The sequence below is a fragment of the Pseudorasbora parva genome, chromosome 13, assembly GCF_024679245.1.
Source record: "Pseudorasbora parva isolate DD20220531a chromosome 13, ASM2467924v1, whole genome shotgun sequence".
NCBI classification, from domain to species: Eukaryota; Metazoa; Chordata; class Actinopteri; order Cypriniformes; family Gobionidae; genus Pseudorasbora; species Pseudorasbora parva.
Window position 1 is genome coordinate 38,082,077 of NC_090184.1, and position 19,779 is coordinate 38,101,855.

Sequence of the window (19,779 nt, forward strand, 5' to 3'; positions counted from 1 at the left end):
TTTGATTGCCTAATTAGTGTCTAAAGCCGCTGCATTATGAACTCATTTTCAGCCCGTTCTCGATTGTGATGTACAAAAAAAAAGTTTCCTCTCGCAACAACACAGTACGAAACATTACACACCAAGAGCAAAACTTACATGCAATTTCAGGCCGAACGTGTCAGATGCAGAGTCTATTGAAATTGTTTTAACCTTGACGGCGATGGGGGCATCTTGTTGAGTGGAGATGAGAAATCCCAGCAGACATCATTATTGTAAAGACTATGGAGAATGCTGAAGGTCACCTCTCCCTGTCTCGCTCACTCTCTCGCTCTGATCAGCCTCCTCCAAAATAGAGCCACAACCTCTTTCCATAACGGCCCACATTAATCCTCTACAGCTCAGAATTTAGATAAGAGAATTAACCCCTCCTTCAGTCCTCTGATGCTTCTTTGTTTGCCCCTTTTCATTCTGTTTCATTTCATTTCGAGGTGTTTCTTCAACTACGGTAGCTTCTGGCTCTGTTATGAATTCTGACTTTACACACTTGCACTAGTTAATTTGATTTGTCTGCCAACAGCAAATATACATGCATTACAGACGAATTCTAGCATTTGTCATTTTTGAAAGCCATGAACATGATGAAGTTGATTTTTTTTTACTTAATTTTCTTTACATATCACGTGGTATATTTTATTTAAATTATGCTCTACACTTACATTTGGAAACTTAAAAAAGAAATCTTAATAAATATCAAACTGTTAAGTGTTTATTCAACTCTTTTTTGTCTAAAAATTATATTTATATCAAAAATTATATGCAGTCATTTTATTTAAAAAGGTAAAAAAATGACACTCAAACATAATCTTGAAAACTAGCAAGAAATAAATGAATGCATGGTAAACATATTTTCCAAGAGAGTGTGACCTTGATATAACAATCAGGGGAAAAAGTTAATTTAATATCTTTTTTTTTTTAAACTAATTTGAACAAAAACCAACCGCTGAGACATATATGTGCCCGTAATTGAAGAAACACCCACAAAACGACACACACATCCGTGAAACAGCTGTGTGCTGCTGGCCAGGAACGTCCGTGGCATGAAAAAACAGTGTTCTGTCCATGTTTAACAGCCAGAGGATGAATGGGGATGGAGATAAGCCTCAGAAAACAGGATGGTAAGAGAGAGAGAAAGAGATAAAGTCAGAGGGTTTGATGTGCCAAAAGCTTGACAGCCATTCCATCACAGGTTGTTAAGTTAATTGATATGACAGGAGGTTTTTCTGCCTGTTTAGTCCAGACACGACGGAGCGAATCAAACGATAAGGATCTACATGCACCTGGGCACAGAGCGTGCTGGAGCAGAGACCGGGTCACCAAACTCAGCTCTGCTCTTCTTCAGACTCTATACTTCCTCTCTCAGAGGAAGTAGATTCAGGTCTGCAGTGTCACTTTCAGCCTGAAGATACAGGTACAACTGCAAGGGAACATGAAGCTCAAAGCTAGTGCGGTTCAAAACACCACCTCCTCTTCAAACGCAGCACCACAGGACAGCTGACAGGAAGATGACACTTCTTTCTAGAGTTTGCAACAATAGATAAGGGTTAGACAAAACATTTCACTGCAAACCCTCACTGGGGTTCAATCGGAGGGAGTGCTAAAAGTTTAACACACGTAGGAATCTCATGAAACCTGTCACGAACATGTTTATATTATCTTTCATACCAAATTCAAAAGATGTAATACTTTGCAGCTTTTGTATAAAGAAAACATTTAATTAAATGTTTAATACACTTTTTTTTTTTTGCATTGCAACATTTGAATTAAGCACATTTATTTATCTGTTATGCAAAATAATAACAACAACGCTTGTCCGCTTGTCCGGGACAAGTGGTTTTTTTGAAGGGACATGTGAAAGAGAATTTTACTCGCCCGACAGTCAAGAGCCCGAAAAACAAAAAATAACTAGCAAATCACCAAAATGCACGACTGATTGTGCATGAATTTAGTGTAAGTGGCGATCAATAGTGGTGGATAATAAAATATGATGAACTGACAATAATAAGGTCGCGCTGTTGACGCTCGTGCAGCCTCTCGAGGAGAAATTACAACACTAGAGCGTTTAAGCTGTTTCCTGAATACCATCACGACTGAAACTGACACTGATTTCATATGACAGTTTCATAAACAATTAATTAACATTCACTTACATTTACATTCACTTATAGTCACTTACATTTTAGATGCAAATGCAATATTAAGTGCTTTTGTTCGATTTCAGCAGCGATTCAGTGTTTGAACGAATCGTTTGAATGAACGACTCAGTGACTCACTCATTACGACGGCCACCTGCTGCCACCTACTGGGGGTTTAGTTCATGTTTAAACATACTTTCCAACATTTCTTATGTGTCTATTCAAAACTACAAATCTCAAAACATTATTTAATGCAGTTGTAATTTTTCAGTATAAATTATTTAATTTTATTGTTAACAGCCCTTATAGTGTCTTAATTTAATTTAATGTATTGATCAAATTTAACAATATAAAATTAAACCTGAAGCATAGCCTATATTTAATAAGATTAGGGGGGAAATGCCCTTTATAAAAGGTAAAAATATCACTAATTTGAAATGATTCAATAAAAAAATATGCACAAATATGCAGATTTAAATATGTCAAAGCTGATTGAACACTGAGAATATTGCTTCAGAATAAATTATAGCTACAACACACACACACACACACACACACACACACACACACACACACACACACACACACACACACACACACACCCCTCGCCACACACACACACACACACACACACACACACACACACACACACACACACACACACACACACACACACACACACACACACACACACACAAACACACACACACACACACACACACACACACACACACACACACGCGCAAAATTAAAAAAATATCGAACTTTTTTCCGGACAAGCACATGAACATGCTTAATGTCAAGCCCTGAATAATGTAACTATGACAAGTGGTTTGGAGAATGGGTGGATGAATGGTAAAAATAATGATGATAATAGATTCAGATTATCAATACCTTTTTTTGTAATTATTTTAACGCTTTATATTATTGTCCATTTTAAATGTACTTAACATACACTGCAAAAATGTTTTTGTTGATTTTTGTTGGTTTAACTTAAAAAAGTAAGTAACCTGGTTGCCTTAAAATTTTGAGTTTATTGAAATTAAAAATTTGAGTTGATACAATGAAGGAAATTTGTTTAATAAATAGAAGCTCAAAATATTATTGTATCTAAACCACATAAAAAATGTGAAAAATCATGAAAATAGCGCTATTTGGCATGTTTCACTGTGTCATCAGAAATAAAATAAAACTAAAAATCTTTTAATAATATTTTAATAAAGGTTGCCGAATCTCAAAAAATATTCATTGTATTAACTCAACATTGTAATTTCAATGAACTCAAAATCGAAGGCATCCAGGTAACTTTTTTTCTAAATTATTTTTCACAGTGTAGTAATAACAGTAAATTATGCATAATTACATGCAACTAACCCTAAACCAAACCCTAATCCTACCCTATAAGTATAATGTAGTTGATCAATATTACTCAGTACTTAAAACATAATTAGACAGTGACACAGACACCTTAAAATGAATGGTAGCCTTATTTTTGTGTTCTCATTGCTGTAACAGTAAGTTTTATGGTGAAACTGTAACAAAATACTGTATGTAAATAATGTTCTATATTGAAATCATCATAGAGGCAGTTCAAAAAATTCAACAATTAAGTATAAAACATTGCAATTTAAAGTGATTTTGTTTTATCACAACAGAAATATGAATAGATTTATGATTAGATTAGATTTTTTTAGATTATTAAAGAGAATTAAGGTCAAAAATGTGTCTTAATGTCTAATGAAATTGAATAAAATGTATTTTGAAATCCATATGATTTTCTCCCGCAGAACCCAAAGCACAATGTCGAGCTGCCCTTTTTCATACAATGAAACTCTATGAAGCACAACAAGATTTTTAGAAAATAACTTACATATCAGCCCATTCCTCACACACACACACACACACACACACACACACACACACACACACACACACACACACACACACACACACACACACACACACACACACACACACACACACACACACACACACACACACACACACACACACACACACACACACACACACACACACACACACACACAAAGGTCGATGTGGTTTACAGGGACTCTCCATAGGCGTAATGGTTTTTATACCACAAACCGTATTTTCTATCCCCTTACACTGCCCCTGCCCCTAAACCTACCCATCACAGGAAACATTCTGCATTTTTACTTTCTCAAAAATCATAACTTAGTATTGAAATGTCTACATAACTTACATTTTGAACATAAACATAACTTACATTTTTTAAATGTCCTCATAAACCACATTTATAGTGTAATACCAGTGTAATACCCATGTAGTTATACAAATTTGTGTCCTCATTAACAACATAAACAGTCTCACACGCATGCACGCACGCACGCGCACGCGCACACACACACACACACACACACAGCTATTGTGTTGTGGACTACTTTCATGATGTTTTATGATGATTGTTTCCATGAACCCAACCCACTTTCATCACAAAGAAGAGAGCAGTTCAGACACTGGGTTAAACATCCTCTTTGGTGTGCCACGAATGACAAGAGAAAGAGTAAATGTAAGTAAAATGCACAATTCTCTTTCTTTGTGGTGGAATATGATGTTCTTGACAGGTATCGTGAGATTCACTCCAATACATCTCTTCAGTCCGCAGTCAGCCAAGCTAATCCTTTGTTACACGTGGAAAGGAGTGCTGTAGTTTAAAAACTGCCTCTCTGTAGAGTTTGTCTTTGCTGTTAACAGTTATGTTCAGCAATAGAGATGGCCATAACCTCCTGCATTGTGTTCAAAAGAGCTAATTAACCCACCCTAACCCTCTAAGAACCTGTTTAAACATCTATGTCATTTAGCATCAACTTCAAGTGGAATGAGGATGGCTATAACAAAACAGATCCAAGTTAGCAACAAGCCAGGGAACAAAGGTCACACTTCACACAACATCTGACAATAGTAAACTCACACGGCATTTCTCAGGAGAGAGAAACAGTGAAGCTAAAATACTGCAGAACATGATATCATTCATCTTCATATATATTAAACACTCCAGAATTCCTCTCAGCTAAGAGAGAGAGAGAACAACGAACTTGAGCAGGGTGGCATTTGACATGAATTAAATTCATATATACCCAGCAGCGGAAATTAAAAAAAAAAATAGGTGGCACAATGCTCCACAATTGATTTTGGCTTAAAAAGCTTTTGAATTTTCCATAAACATTCGTTCACTTCCATGGCTTCATTACCTACGGAGACACAAGTGGTTTCTCACCACTAAATTTATGATACAGGCCATCATTAACATCTGGCATGCTGGGAGCTAGTGCCCTTTGTTGAGGAAGAAATTGCATTTTGCAAATTGTGCTGCTGGAAATGACATATCTGTCCTGCCCACCTACACAACATTATGACAATGGCATTTAGGCAGAGTGCAAAAATAACCAGGAACTGAAACATTGTGCTTCAGCCAAGTAATCCCAGAGGACACATTTATTTCTCAGAGGTTGCTCGTTCACAGCTTGAGAGAATTAATGGAGTTCTCAGTTATCTTTTATTAGGTATCAATTGTCCCAGATGTTTCTCCTACAGGGGTGTGTAACATTAGATAGGACAGACAGACAGACAGATAGATTTAAAACAGATAGAAATAGAAAAAAAACGAACAAAAAGAGACAGACGGGACAATAGAACAATAACGGACGGACGGACGGACGGACGGACGGACGGACGGACGGACGGACGGACGGACGGACAGACAGACAGACAGACAGACAGACAGATAGATAGATAGATAGATAGATAGATAGATAGATAGATAGATAGATAGATAGATAGATAGATAGATAGATAGATAGATAGATAGATAGATAGATAGATAGATAGATGGACTAAAACAGACAGAATGACAGAAAAGACAGACAGAATGCTAGAAATAAACAGACAGAGACAGACAGAAAGACAGACAGACAGACAGACAGACAGACAGACAGACAGACAGACAGACAAATAGATAGATAGACAGACAGACAGACAGACAGACAGACAGATAGACAGATAGATAGATAGATAGATAGATAGATAGATAGATAGATAGATAGATAGATAGATAGATAGATAGATAGATAGATAGATAGATAGATAGATAGATAGATAGATAGATAGATGGACTAAAACAGACAGAATGACAGAAAAGACAGACAGAATGCTAGAAATAAACAGACAGAGACAGACAGACAGACAGACAGACAGACAAATAGATAGATAGATAGATAGATAGATAGATAGATAGATAGATAGATAGATAGATAGATAGATAGATAGATAGATAGATAGATAGATAGATAGATAGATAGATAGATAGACAGGTAGACAGATAGACAGATAGATAGATAGACAGATAGACAGATAGACAAATAGACGATAGATAGATAGATAGATAGATAGATAGATAGATAGATAGATAGATAGATAGATAGATAGATAGATAGATAGATAGATAGATAGATAGATAGATAGATAGATAGATAGATAGATAGATAGATAGATAAGACTAAGATAAAAAAAACAGACAGAATGAAAGAAACAAACTGGTCTTGGAAGGATACGATGCAATGTTTTATTTCATATTAAAATCTCTCGACTCTTCTGAGACACTGTTGAGAAATCTAGAAAAGCAAATACAAAACTATTGTAGTCTTTCCTTCGTGCCGGATGTGCTGAGAACTTCTGCTGCATTATAATTAGAAACATCCCTTCCCACCCACTGATGCTCAGGCTTAACGGTGGAAGCCGAAAGGTGTCGGCGGTGGCATGGCGAAAAGTCCACAGAGGGAACACTGACATTTCCAAATGTATTGTTAAATAAACTGGCAGCGCTGATGTTGGTGACAGCTCATCCATCTGTCTGTTCTGTGGCCCAGAGTGCACACCCACAGCCAAGCGCACTTTGATTTCCTGTCTTTGCCATGACGAATGGCGGCGTTTTGTGGGGGAGCTGTCAGGCCAGAATTCACAGCCACTCGGAGCGACCCACACATTTCTTTGTTACCGAACCCCCAAAAGGGCCTGACAGACCAAAGCACGCGTTGCAGGTAATGGGCCTGTCTTAAAAAACACACAGTAGTCTCTCAGCCATAGACGCTTTTACTAATATGAATGATTCTCGTCTGAAGAGGGATTTTTGGACAACAGTCAGGGAACAACATCTACTAAAAAATCATGCCATATTAAATCATTGCTGGTGGTTTTCACCTGCCAAGAATCAACTGATAAATTATTCTCCTTGAGTGAATATCCAGTAAGGACCAACAAGGCTTTCTGTCTTGTGTTGACATATTTTTTTATTAAAACAAGAAGTTTAGGTAACACTTGGTTTCAATAGTAAACCTTTAGACATTCTACTAACTGTACATAACTTTTAGCCTGGATGCCAGCCGAACTTAGCCCAGCCCACAATTTTTTTTAGGTCACGCGGTTCGGTCTGGCCTTGATCCATAGAGGAGAGTAATTATCTTATTATCTCAATGAAATCATCAGGGCGGGCTTTAGACGATGACGGACAGATGATCAACAGTAACTTAATCATGCACGTCATCAAAGGGGCTTGGATTATATTTGTTTGAATCCTGATGGAGAGCTTGTTTGTATCTGCATTCACCTTCACAATTTCTCTCAGAAATGATGATCATGTTGGGTAAGTACTCTGTGTATCATTAAATTATTTTATTTTTTTACAACACCGGCAAAGATTGTGTATTCCAGCCTGATTCCAGCGCGCGTGCAGACAGGGTTGCCAAGTTTTTACAACAAAACCCGCCAACTACTAGCCCTAAACAATAGCTTCTCGGGGGGTTCTCTGGGGAAAAAATGGCGTTTGGGGGTAAAATGTGTGTTATTTTGGCAAGGTTGGCTGCTAAAATTTGCACTCTTGGGTCTATATATCACATAACAGTCGCTTCAACCTGCGGACATAGAAAACAATCCGCGAAAAAAAAAAACGGACTTGGCAACACAGTGCAGTTGAACTCTGTTGACATTTGACAATGCGTCGCTTCGTTGCTCTGATTGGTTGTTGGTCTATCCAATTGATGTCTTTCCTGTTCAGTTGAAACACGCCTCCTAATCACAGCCCAATGGAGCAGTGTCAGACTCATATTCTGACTAGAATTGAGTATGACCACGTCAGGCTACATGACTTTGCAAAATACATGTCAAATAGCAGTCATTAAAGTGTTAGTAGACTGTCTGCTTAAAGGTTTAGTTTACCCTATAATTAAAACTCATTGTCATTAATTACTTACCCTAATGTCGTTCGACACCCGTAAAACCTCCGTTCATCTTCGGAACACAAATGAAGATATTTTTGTTGAAATCCGATGGCTCAGAAAGGCCTCCATTGACACCAATGTCATTTCCTCTCTCAAGACCCATAAAGGCACTAAAGACGTCGTTACAAAGCCCATCTCACTACAGTGGCTCTACAGTCATTTTATGAAGAGACGAGAAATTTTTTGTGAGCAAAACAACAACAACAACAATAAAATACCTTTTATGGGTCTTGAGACAGGAAATTTCCTTGTGGCCAATGGAAGCCTTTCTCAGCCATCGGATTTCAACAAAAATATCTTCATTTTGAACGCCATATAATTAATGACAGAATTTTCATTTTTGGGTGAATTAACCCTTTAATATATGCTAACACTTTATTTTGAGGTTGCCCAACAGACATTCTACTGGCAACAAGAAACTTTTCAAGTAATGTCAAATTATTCTACTAAACCTAATGGTCTACTAATACTCAATTGAGAGTAATTTGACATGTAGCAAATAAATAAGATTTTGTAAACATTTGCAAAGTTACAGGTACAAGAAGGTCTAAAGTGGATTATTGAAATAAAGTGTTACCGAAGTTTAGTTAGGAGAGACAAATCGCAAAATTAGCTGATAGGGTTTATCCAATAAACAATTAGTCAAGTCAACATTATTTATATAGCGCTTTTTACAATGCCGATTTTTCCAAAGCAGCTTCACAGTGTTAACAGGAAAATAATGCAACAGAATTTGATTTTGATTCGGAATTTGATTCGGCTGTACAGCCCCTCTGGAGAAAACGGTGATGTCATATAGCGACAATGTGGGCAGATCAGTAATTTAGTTGATATAGTTAATTTAGTTTAGCAAATCAATTTATTTGGATATTTCGTTGAAATTGTAGTGTCCCCAACTGAGCAAGCCAGCCAGAGGTGACAGTGGCAAGGAACCAAAACTCCATCAGGGGCATAATGGAGAAAAATAAACCTTAAAATAAACCCTAATTATTCAATACTTGCTGGTTGACTCATCAACGTTTTTCTGGAACAGTTTAAATGTGTCTATCTACAAAAAAAAAGCACATTTAGGAGAACATTAGATGCCCTAAAAGTTAAGAAGACTACACGCCACACACCTGAGACTGTGATTTCATACGGTCTGTATTTATCGCAATGGTCCTATACCAAGTATGCTTACTCTGCATTATTATAATTTAAGGTGCTGTATGTACATTTTTGTACATTTTATAGTGTATTAAACACTAGAACTAATCTAATCTAATATTAGGGTCTAATATCATGCATTCTGACCAAGCGGCAACCTCCCACGGTCTCTCGAAGCCAATACGGAAGTGACTTAAACTGCAATTCCTCGACTGGCCACTAGGGACAGCCTCCAGAAGGGAGCAGAATCTCATTGAGCCCCATGTTAAAATGCCCAACTTTACAGCAGAAAAAAACATGTTTACAGCCTGGTATAAATTGTGGTTTTGGTCAACTATAAGGTGACAACTATAAGGGAGGTGAATTCTGAACTCATTCGTTTACATTATATAAAGCCTTAAAGTTCTTCATAATTACGGAATAGCCATTTATCCATCACCTCAGCTCACATCCCGCCTCTTTGCATATTTTCTATTATTCGGGCGTGACGTGCAAAGACGCGCTGTCAAGATGGCAACAGCCAGCTCGTCTCTACTTTAGGCTACGCTTCAAAACTGCTCTTCAGAATCCTATGGGTGACGTCACTGACACTACGTCCATATTTTTTTTTTACAGTGTCTATGATTCGGACTTATTTATACTGTTTAACAGTTGGCCAATTTTTTTTTAAAAAGTTGTTGGAAGTATGACAGAGTATTGAGATGCCAAATTATACACTCGAACAAGGATTCCAACAAGTTTTGGAACGTTTTTTTGAATATCCTTGTATGACGGCATAAAGGGCAGAATTCCTTGAATGGGCACTTCTCCCGGATGAGCACTATGAAGATGATCACCCAGAATGAGAGGAAGGGCACGAAATCAACAATGTCAAAAAAGAAGTGTGTTTTTGGTTGTGAAGGAAAGATAATCTTGTTCAGCTTCCCAAATAACCCAGCGTTAAGGAAACAGTGGATGCAGTTTTTTTTTTCCGCGGCAGCAACAGAGTTCTGCGAGTGTGTTTGTTTGTTCCCGGTCATGAGTCGAAACCGCTGATGGTGAGTGAAATTGCATTAAAGGGGTACTTCAGCGCTGGGAAGATGAATCTGTATTTAAACTGGGTCATTAATGTAGTAGAAATTTGAAATTATTTTTTTTTATTTGGTGCCTTCTAGACTGAGAAAAGACAGAAAATTTATTTTCGTCTCATGGGGATGAAAGACTACAATTCCCAGAATGCTTTGCTGCCCTGTGAGGCCATTCCCAAAGCCACCGCTACTGAATTACTGTGACTGAGTTTGAGAACAGACACTACAATTAAAAACTGAACGTGTCTGTTCAATATAATGATCGAGTCACCGCGTGAGTCTCACAGCACTTACTGCAGAATTCAGATTACATTTAACATCATAAATGAGCTGATGAGCTATCGTGATGAGAGCTGAGGTAATCGCGACCACACTTGCGGCACACATTCACAACGCGTGTGCAGTCTGGCGGGTTTTTAGTTCATGCCTTTGGAGTGCGATCTCCATCCCCCGTGCGCGGGTGTAAAACATGTGGAAATAACTCCCTCTGCTGGCTGTAGTATTTAGCCTTTGGCCAAACATTCCAAAGATGACGCAAAATATCGTCAATTTGCGTCATGGGAGGAATTTTTCCAGAAATAAAATGCATAAATCTCGTCTCAGGGGTAGGGCTGCACGTTTTCAAGTTTTTCATTAATGGTTAACCGAGGCCCTTAGCGGTTAATACTCGGTTAACCATAGTGTGCGTCAGGGTTATTATTTTTAGTTTATTAATTTGACGACCGCCATCTCCGTAGTGAACGCGCATATAGAGAGAAATGCACATCATGCATTACATAATCAGAGAGTAGCCTATTTCTTTTCGTTTTAAATTGTTAAAAGACATTTCAAGCTTTCTTAAGATATATTTCATGTCTGTGAGGCGTACGCTGAGTTTCGTTAAATTAGGATGAGATGCGCGCTTCAGTTCACGAGCAATGCAATGGCCGCGAGGGCACCTGCATGATTAGGGCATGTAGTAAAATATGCAGCCGAGAATGATTCACACAGCGTTTGACTCGCGCGGCTGAGCCTCTCCCGGCAGAGAGTTCAAGCATCTGTGGACTCGTTCCTTCAGCTCTGGCCATCTTGCTTTCAGTCCGCGATTAGCTTTTTTTGTTTTCTTCATTACAGTTAAAGTAACCTCTGCTTTTCACTAGTCTCTCACAAGTTTCTCACTTCAAACTTTTTTTCTTCTGCTCCGTTATGCACAGCGCGCGCGGCTCCCGCTCTGCTGCTGCCCTAATGCGACTTATAGTCCAGTGCGACTTATGTTATTTTCCTCTTCATGACGCATATTTTGACTGATGCGACTTATACTCCGTAGCGACTTATAGCCTGAAAAATGCGGTAAGCACTGCATTGCAATACTTGCATTTTGCCCCGTCACTCTCAATTTTAAAGTGCTCCCACGCTTGTAAAGCTGGGCATGACATCTTCTTGTGGATATTGCAAATGTCTGGGAGCGCTCTGGCAGTCTCTAGTGGTGCAAAAATATATTACAACTAAATTCAAAGCACGTCATTGACGCCACTTAACCGAGCAAAATGTTTCACTCGGTTACGCAATTTTAAACGGTTAATCAGTTAATCGGTTAACCATGGACACCCCTACTCAGGGGGATATGAAGGGGAGAAGCACAATCATTTGAATAAGGTTTCTATTGATATGCTAATGGCTGAAGTAACCCTTTAAATGTCTGTTTTGTTGGCAATAAATGTTAACAACACGAACGTGTATAGTGAAACAATAACTTTCGTTTCACTATACGTTTGTGTTGTTAACATTTAATAGTTATCCAGGGACAATGTCATGATGTATTTTGTGTGCGTGCGCGCTTGTGACTTTAGCTCTGCCCACTGCACGCAGTGTATCTGTCTTTTATAAATCTGATAAAACGAAAGACTCTTCAGAGATATGAAGGACGCAATACTACTCCATAGGTACTCAAGAGTAACATGAGATTGGCAGAAAACGTGTGTTATTATGTACCCTTTAAAGAGACAAATTGAAAAATGTTAATTTAAAAAAGTATAATAACCCTGTGATGGCCATTGAAAAGTAGGCATTCAGTATTATTGTAGATGTTTCACCAGTGACCTATTTTTCTCAGGGCTCTTAACAGCATGAAAAAGACTTATGTTTTTCCCCTGACTGTTGCAAAGCATCTTATATAGAACGATCAAAGGCATATATATGGCTCAGGTGATTGGCTCAGAAAATCTTTCTGGAACTGAAGCAAAGGCAGCAGCATCCAGGCTGCATCCACCAGCCGAGCAACGGCCCTTAAGATGGATGGAGATTCTGCATAGCTCTCCAGGTTTATTAAAACTCCCCGAAATCAACCTACGAGAGGCTTACAGTTGTCTCTGCATATTAAGCTAGAAACGAGAACATCAGAAAAATGTCACACATCACCATTAACCAAACCGAGCAGTATCTCTGATGTGCAGGGCAGCATTTAGAGCACTTGATGGATAAAGGGAGACGTCAGTCAGTGACATGAGCTTGTGTCCTAACAGCCTGCACATGCAGAGAAGCTTGTTTGCATCTCATATAAAAAAAGCAGCTGAATCAAATTTGCACAGGCATTAGTTTGAACGCTCAGTGGTGCTCAATGAAACTGAAATCGTTCTACAATATTTAACAAACGACTAATCTTTCGCTCCGAGCTTTCCGGGGAATTCCACTATGGAAGAAGAGAGAATTTTTAATTGGACTCCTGACAATTGATTTTAATCTATTAAATCTCTCATCTCGTCACTGTCCCTCTCGTTCCGCCGGACATCAGTGATGAAAGCGCTCTGTGCATTATCGGTGATGTCATCACAGCAGTCCTGTTGTGATTCTGGATGACAGCTCTGGCCTGGGAGGACGGCATAATTAAATCACGGCTATAACACACACGCTGCTGGCTCACAAAGACACACGCGCATCTCCATATCACTTACATCTTACCACAATTAAAGTAGTATTTTAATGTGCATCTGTACGCTGGATCTTTTAAAAGGCCATTAAAAGGACAAGAGCGATGAGGGGTTTTCATCACATGCCTATGGTGCTTGAAGGGTCAAGGCCTCGTTCCAAGCCACATGCTTTCATCTGTAAATGACTCGGAGCCAGACAGCGGCAAAGGTCGATGGTCACACACACTGATCAATCAACTTCAGCAGGGTCACAGATATCATTATCGAACTGAAAGGCCACCACACTATAGCATCACAGCAATCAAAAGTTACCATTTCATCCAGCTATTGAACAAAATCATGGTGCTTAAATGGACAGTTCACCCAGAAATGTACATTTTGTCATTAATCACTCCCCCTCATGCCATTCCAAACCTCTTTGACTTAAAGAAATACATATAAATCTTAAATGCAATGGAAGTCAGTTTTGGATAAAAGTATGTAAAATGCATAAACGTATATTACAGAGCACTGCACATGGCATTAGTAATTCCCTTGTTTCAAACCAAGGGAATAAATTAGTTCAACACATCCACGATTTATTAAAATGAGGGAAACCAAGTGTATCGCATCAGTTCTGGAGGGTCACAATAGTCAAACTCGCATAAGCTGATCACGTCTACCTATAGAAATACGACGTCTATCACAGCATACATATATAGCTCCTCAATATCAGCAGCTATCGCGTTCTCCAGAGCTCATTTACCCTCCTCCACCTCCAGCTCCTCCTCTGGTCAGTCAGGATTTGGTATTCTGATTCCCACTGAATCAGACTAAATTCACAAATTATTTTGTACATTTAATATCATCATTAATGATATCTGCAACACATCATGTTGGTTCGGTTCTGTTTACCCTAAGGGGGATATCGCTGCTCGCCCTGCTCTCTGCTAGGCTGCATGAATTGCCCAGAATGGAACCATACCACCAATCCAAACTATATGCTAATAGTCAATCAATCATCTTTGACGATAGTGGTCCAGATAGAACAAATGAATAAGTCCTGAGAAGGAACTCTTAATTCAAGTAGTCACGATATAAGAGAAACTAAATTTCTCAGCTGATACTGCCAGCCGAATATTCAGAACAGTCCCAAATAATACTGCAAACTATACAGAGCACCCTCTCATTTGGTACACAATAATATTGGTTGCAATTAATAACAAAGGTATTATATTAAACTGTTCTTATTTTCAGATATAATAAATACACCCAAATAAAAACTGAAATGTTTGTATACAACTCAATTGCACATAAGGTATTTTTCATAAGCACTTCATGTCTTCATGACCAATTTTTTAAGCATACATATATAATGATCAATAAGTAAGCTCCTCTCTAGTGTTTCTAACTAACGAATATCAAGTGACCTATTGTTCACGAGCTGGTTTATTGACGTTTTTACGCAGTTGAAACACTGATTGAGTGATTACGTGAGTCATGTGATCTATCTATCTATCTATCTATCTATCTATCTATCTATCTATCTATCTATCTATCTATCTATCTATCTATCTATCTATCTATCTATCTATCTATCTATCTATCTATCTATCTATCCATCCATCCATCCATCCATCCATCCATCCATCCATCCATCCATCCATCCATCCATCCATCCATAGATTGATTAATCTGTCTGTCGGTCTGTCTATAATAACCCCTTACCTAGCCTGTAAAACACAAACATAAAATTATTCAGCGAGATTTGATGACTGATTTATCAGCCTCTGTAGTTTTTTTTTTAGGCATTTTTGGTATTCGCTGTTTCTTTTTTCATGGTTGTCTTAAGAAAAGGATGTATTTTAGCAAAGGAGTTTCCCCTCCTTATAGTTTTAGCTAGAGGCCATGAATTCCAAATAAAGCTCAGCCATTAACTGAAAGGGTCTAGAAGGGATGCTTGATCCCTCAAATACAAGACACCAGCTCCCGCCTACTAACATTTAGTGCACCCAACGTCTCAGTAAAACGTGAGGATTTGTGCAGCAGGGTGCCCATAAATCTGCAGTATTACCGTGCTAAGACGTCGCTGTGAGATGAAGTGTTAATGTCGGTAATATCTCTTATTACATCCTATCTTAACTCAACATCCCCCCACCCCCCACAGACAGCCATCTGCAAAACTTCCACATCAGCACACAAACGCTGTGCCACGTATGACATGCCTCCCAGTGCCTTTTTAGGCCAGTTAGCTTATCAAATGTGAGTCACATCCTTTCCCCCGATTCAAATCATGACTATCCTCTTCATTACATCTAGAACACAGGGAAACGGCGGACAGACATGAACACACAAGCAACAAAACATAGTGTGTGATGCATATCAGTAGGCATTGATGCAAATGCATGCACGCAAAAGCACCGGTCCCTGAACAAATCATTCACAGCATTAGAAGAAGTAGAAGACAAGACAAGACAACTTTAGAGACCCGTGAGCTTCACAGTACAAATATTCTGACATAATGCACCCCTGGAAGCCATTCAAAAGAAAGGAAAAATCACAAATGAGGTCTCAGCTGCCTCTCACAGAGAAATCTCAACAATGACACAAATTGTACTCAGATTTCTCAAGTCTGCAGTCAGAGATTTCAAACATTACTCATTAAATTATTTACAATTGTGGTCCACTTTTATTTTGCACCTATATTATCTCAATTTCTTCAAATTAATTTTAGGAAAAACCTCCGAGATAAAGTTACATAAATGAGCTCTCTAATAAATCTCCTGAGCTATGAACAAGCAACCCCCCTAAGCAATACAATTTTCTTCTGGGTTGTGAAGCATGCCCTCCATATTATGCTATAGATTTCCATAATAATGTCACAAGCTCTCCAGGGTCTCTCAGAGGAGTTGTTTCTGTCCTACACACTATGTTTCTTTCCCCCTGGGTGTTAAGGCACAGAAGCTTGGCTCGAAGATATCTGACTGCTGTAGTATTTTAAAACAACTTTACAATAGGGACAGAATCAGAGATGAGCCTCTAAGCATAGTAACAAAAAATGAGGATATTTGGACCCCGTTACCATAGAGAAAGTCCTGTATAGTGATGCTTAACACTTGCCTTCTTTCAGGATGTGGGTGTAGATCATCCACAGCATGAACAGGCAGCAGAGAGACGCGCCTCCGCCGGCACAGAGCGCCCGCATCCCCGACTGCATCCTCACTACGTCCCGCAGAAAATACTCCCGGCACCCAGCCTAAAGCAAGTTCAAAGAAAACTCGGCTACTTCCATAGATTTGCACGGGAATGTGGCTGGTATACAAAGAGAGTTAATCCGACGTGAATTTACGCGCAGTGGTTTCCATTTTACGCATCTCATAAAACGCATGGAAATATTTAATTTGAAGGGAGGGGCATTAAAAAGTCATTATTCAATTGTTATTTGATCAATTAAGAATGCAACAATATAATATAGATTATAGTCGAAAAGCAAAGCAAATAAAATAGATGGAAAACTCATCCAAGCAAAGTAAAATGAGTCATAATTTGGTCCGTTGGAAACTGCGCGAATCCTCTGCGGTCTGGAGAAGTATCCACACAGGGTGAAATGGTCAATGGTAACAGGTCCAGAATGTACGGATGCTGACTGTAGATGAGCTCGAGAGGGAGGTTCGGTTCTGGAGGTTCGTCTTCAGAAATGCGTCTACTTACACGTCACTCTCCGACGTTCCCGAAGCCGTCCGTGCAGTCTTATCACACAGAACCTGCCCTGTGGAGTTACAGAGAACAGCAGTGAAGCATTTCGCGTACATTCTCCGTGATTCGTGGCTGGATTCAGACAGAGCTTAGTTCTCCCTCCTCCAGCACGCGCGCGCACACAGACACAAACACACGGACGCACGCGAAGGAGGATGATGAAGGGGACCGTGGGGAATTTAACTATCCCTGTTCCTTACCGTTTCTTTTACACTTTGTCTGGCAGTTGGAAATGCAATAGAACTTTTCAGTTTGTGGTCCTAAAACTTATTTTCAAACCAAATTTGGCTATTTTTTCCCTCTGTGGTTAAAATGGCTGTTCCGATTTGCGAGAAGGCTATCAACGTAAAGTTCATGGCGTTATAAAAGACTTTCACGTTTTGTAGGCTACTACCAGTACCGTAAGAAATGGCCTAAGTTTCATAAGGACTCAAATAAACGTCATTCGTTCGTGAATCGCGTGGTTGTCAAGCTTTATGTGTTTTGATTTAGTGAAAAGAACCGGCTCAGAGTCATTCCCTCGGGATTCGCATTATACTGGTGGCGATGTAGCCCATGTGTTTTGATTCAGTAAAAAGAACCGGCTCTTCAGAGTCACTCCATCGGGAATCGAAATATCGCGTCGTATGTTTTCGAGTCACTATAAAGAATCGGTTCATTACAGTCGACAATAATACTTGTTATTCAAATTTGAAAAAAGCTATTTTTAAAGTAGGCTACATTTTCTTTAAAAGAAAGAAGTTTGCCATTCTACCAGACCAAGACGGTCTTTAAACCACAGTAAATTGTATTGTCTTAAGCTACATTAAAAATGTTGACAGTTTTACAGTACATTTTGTCATAGCCGTCCTGATACAAAGAAGATAATTTTATGCTATAAAATTAAATATTCTAAATATCCAGTTTTAAAGTACCTGTTGTTTAAGGATCAAAACTATGCTAACATGTTGACTTTTTTTTTTTTTTTAGATAATTTCCTACTGACAAAAACAAACTAACATTAAAAAAGAGTAGACACTAACTTGTTAATTGTTAAAATAATTTACAATAGCACAGTTATTATTTACACAAAACACACCCTTTTGTGGAATGACCCAGCAATATTAGCAAATTATTACAAAATCTTGTTACAAAGTATGTTTGTGACTAGGAATAGTTACAGAAATATATAAATGTCATGCCACCTCTTATATTAGTGAATATATAAATATCAGCCCATAAAAAAACTCTTCTAATGCAATATGCATAGAGCACTGCGCATTATCCGAACGGGATGATTTAAACAACAACATTTCAATGAGCTTTATTAAACAGGGTCACGATCTATCAAACTTATCAGGATAAAAAAGGAATAAGTATGATTATGTAATATATAACTATCCCACAAATAAGCAAAGTAAAGATCATACATCATAAAGAGAATAACAGACACATACCTCAGGTGATTCAAATATTCTACAAGCTGGAGTGATTGACATAAGAATGCTTCACAGAACACACCACACAAAAAAATGCCAAATGGAGTCAAGTTCTTTTTTTTCATTGCAAATTCTACTGTGCTCTCTCTCTCTCTCTCTCTCTCTCTCTCTCTCTCTCTCTCTCTCTCTCTCTCTCTCTCTCTCTCTCTCTCTCAAAATCTGCACGTCATTCCCAGGGAGATAAGACCAGGTACAGTGCTTCATCTCCATATTTTGGTATTCTGTACTGCACTGTGCTGGTGTACAATACATTCGCATCTTTCAACCTTCACAGCAAACCACCATTAGACATTTTTTTCCCTTGTTGCAAATGGCGTGAAAAAAAAAAAAAAAAAACATCCTTAGCAAGCAATGTGAACATATGTGTGTATATCTATATATACACTCACCTAAAGGATTATTAGGAACACCATACTAATTCTGTGTTTGACCCCCTTTTGCCTTCAAAACTGCCTTAATTCTACGTGCCATTGATTCAACAAGGTGCTGAAAGCATTTGTTAAAAAATGTTGGCCCATATTGATAGGATAGCATCTTGCAGTTGATGGAGATTTGTGGGATGAACATCCAGGGCACGAAGCTCCCATTCCACCACATCCCAAAGATGCTCTATTGGGTTGAGATCTGGAGACTGTGGGGGCCATTTTAGTACAGTGAACTTATTGTCATGTTCAAGAAACCAATTTGAAATTATTCGAGCTTTGTGACATGGGGCATTATCCTGCTGGAAGTACTCATCAGAGGATGGGTACATGATGGTTATAAAGGGATGGACATGGTCAGAAACAATGCTCAGGTAGGCTGTGGCATTTAAACTATGCCCAATTAGCACCAAGGGGTCTAAAGTGTGCCAAGAAAACATCCCCCACACCATCACACCCCCACCACCACCAGCCTGCACAGTGGTAACAAGCCATGATGGTGCCATCTGAATGTCTCAACAGAAATCGAGACTCATC

At 38.7% G+C, this 19,779-nt stretch overlaps 1 protein-coding gene across 2 annotated transcripts in view; it reads right to left on the reverse strand.

Moving 5' to 3' along the window:
• tafa5l (TAFA chemokine like family member 5, like) overlaps positions 1-18,871 on the reverse strand; it is a 61,242-nt gene extending 42,371 nt beyond the window's left edge. The window contains exons 1-2 of one of the 2 annotated variants that reach the window (XM_067414315.1): positions 18,779-18,871; positions 16,707-17,355 (exon numbers count right to left, since the gene is read on the reverse strand). In XM_067414315.1, coding sequence (XP_067270416.1) covers positions 16,707-16,803 — 97 coding nt within the window. In that variant the 5' untranslated portion in view covers positions 16,804-17,355; positions 18,779-18,871. Of the gene's footprint in view, positions 1-16,706; positions 17,489-18,778 lie in introns of those variants that run through there. The other variant, XM_067414314.1, reaches the window with a different exon arrangement.
• Positions 18,872-19,779: the final 908 nt, after the last annotated feature.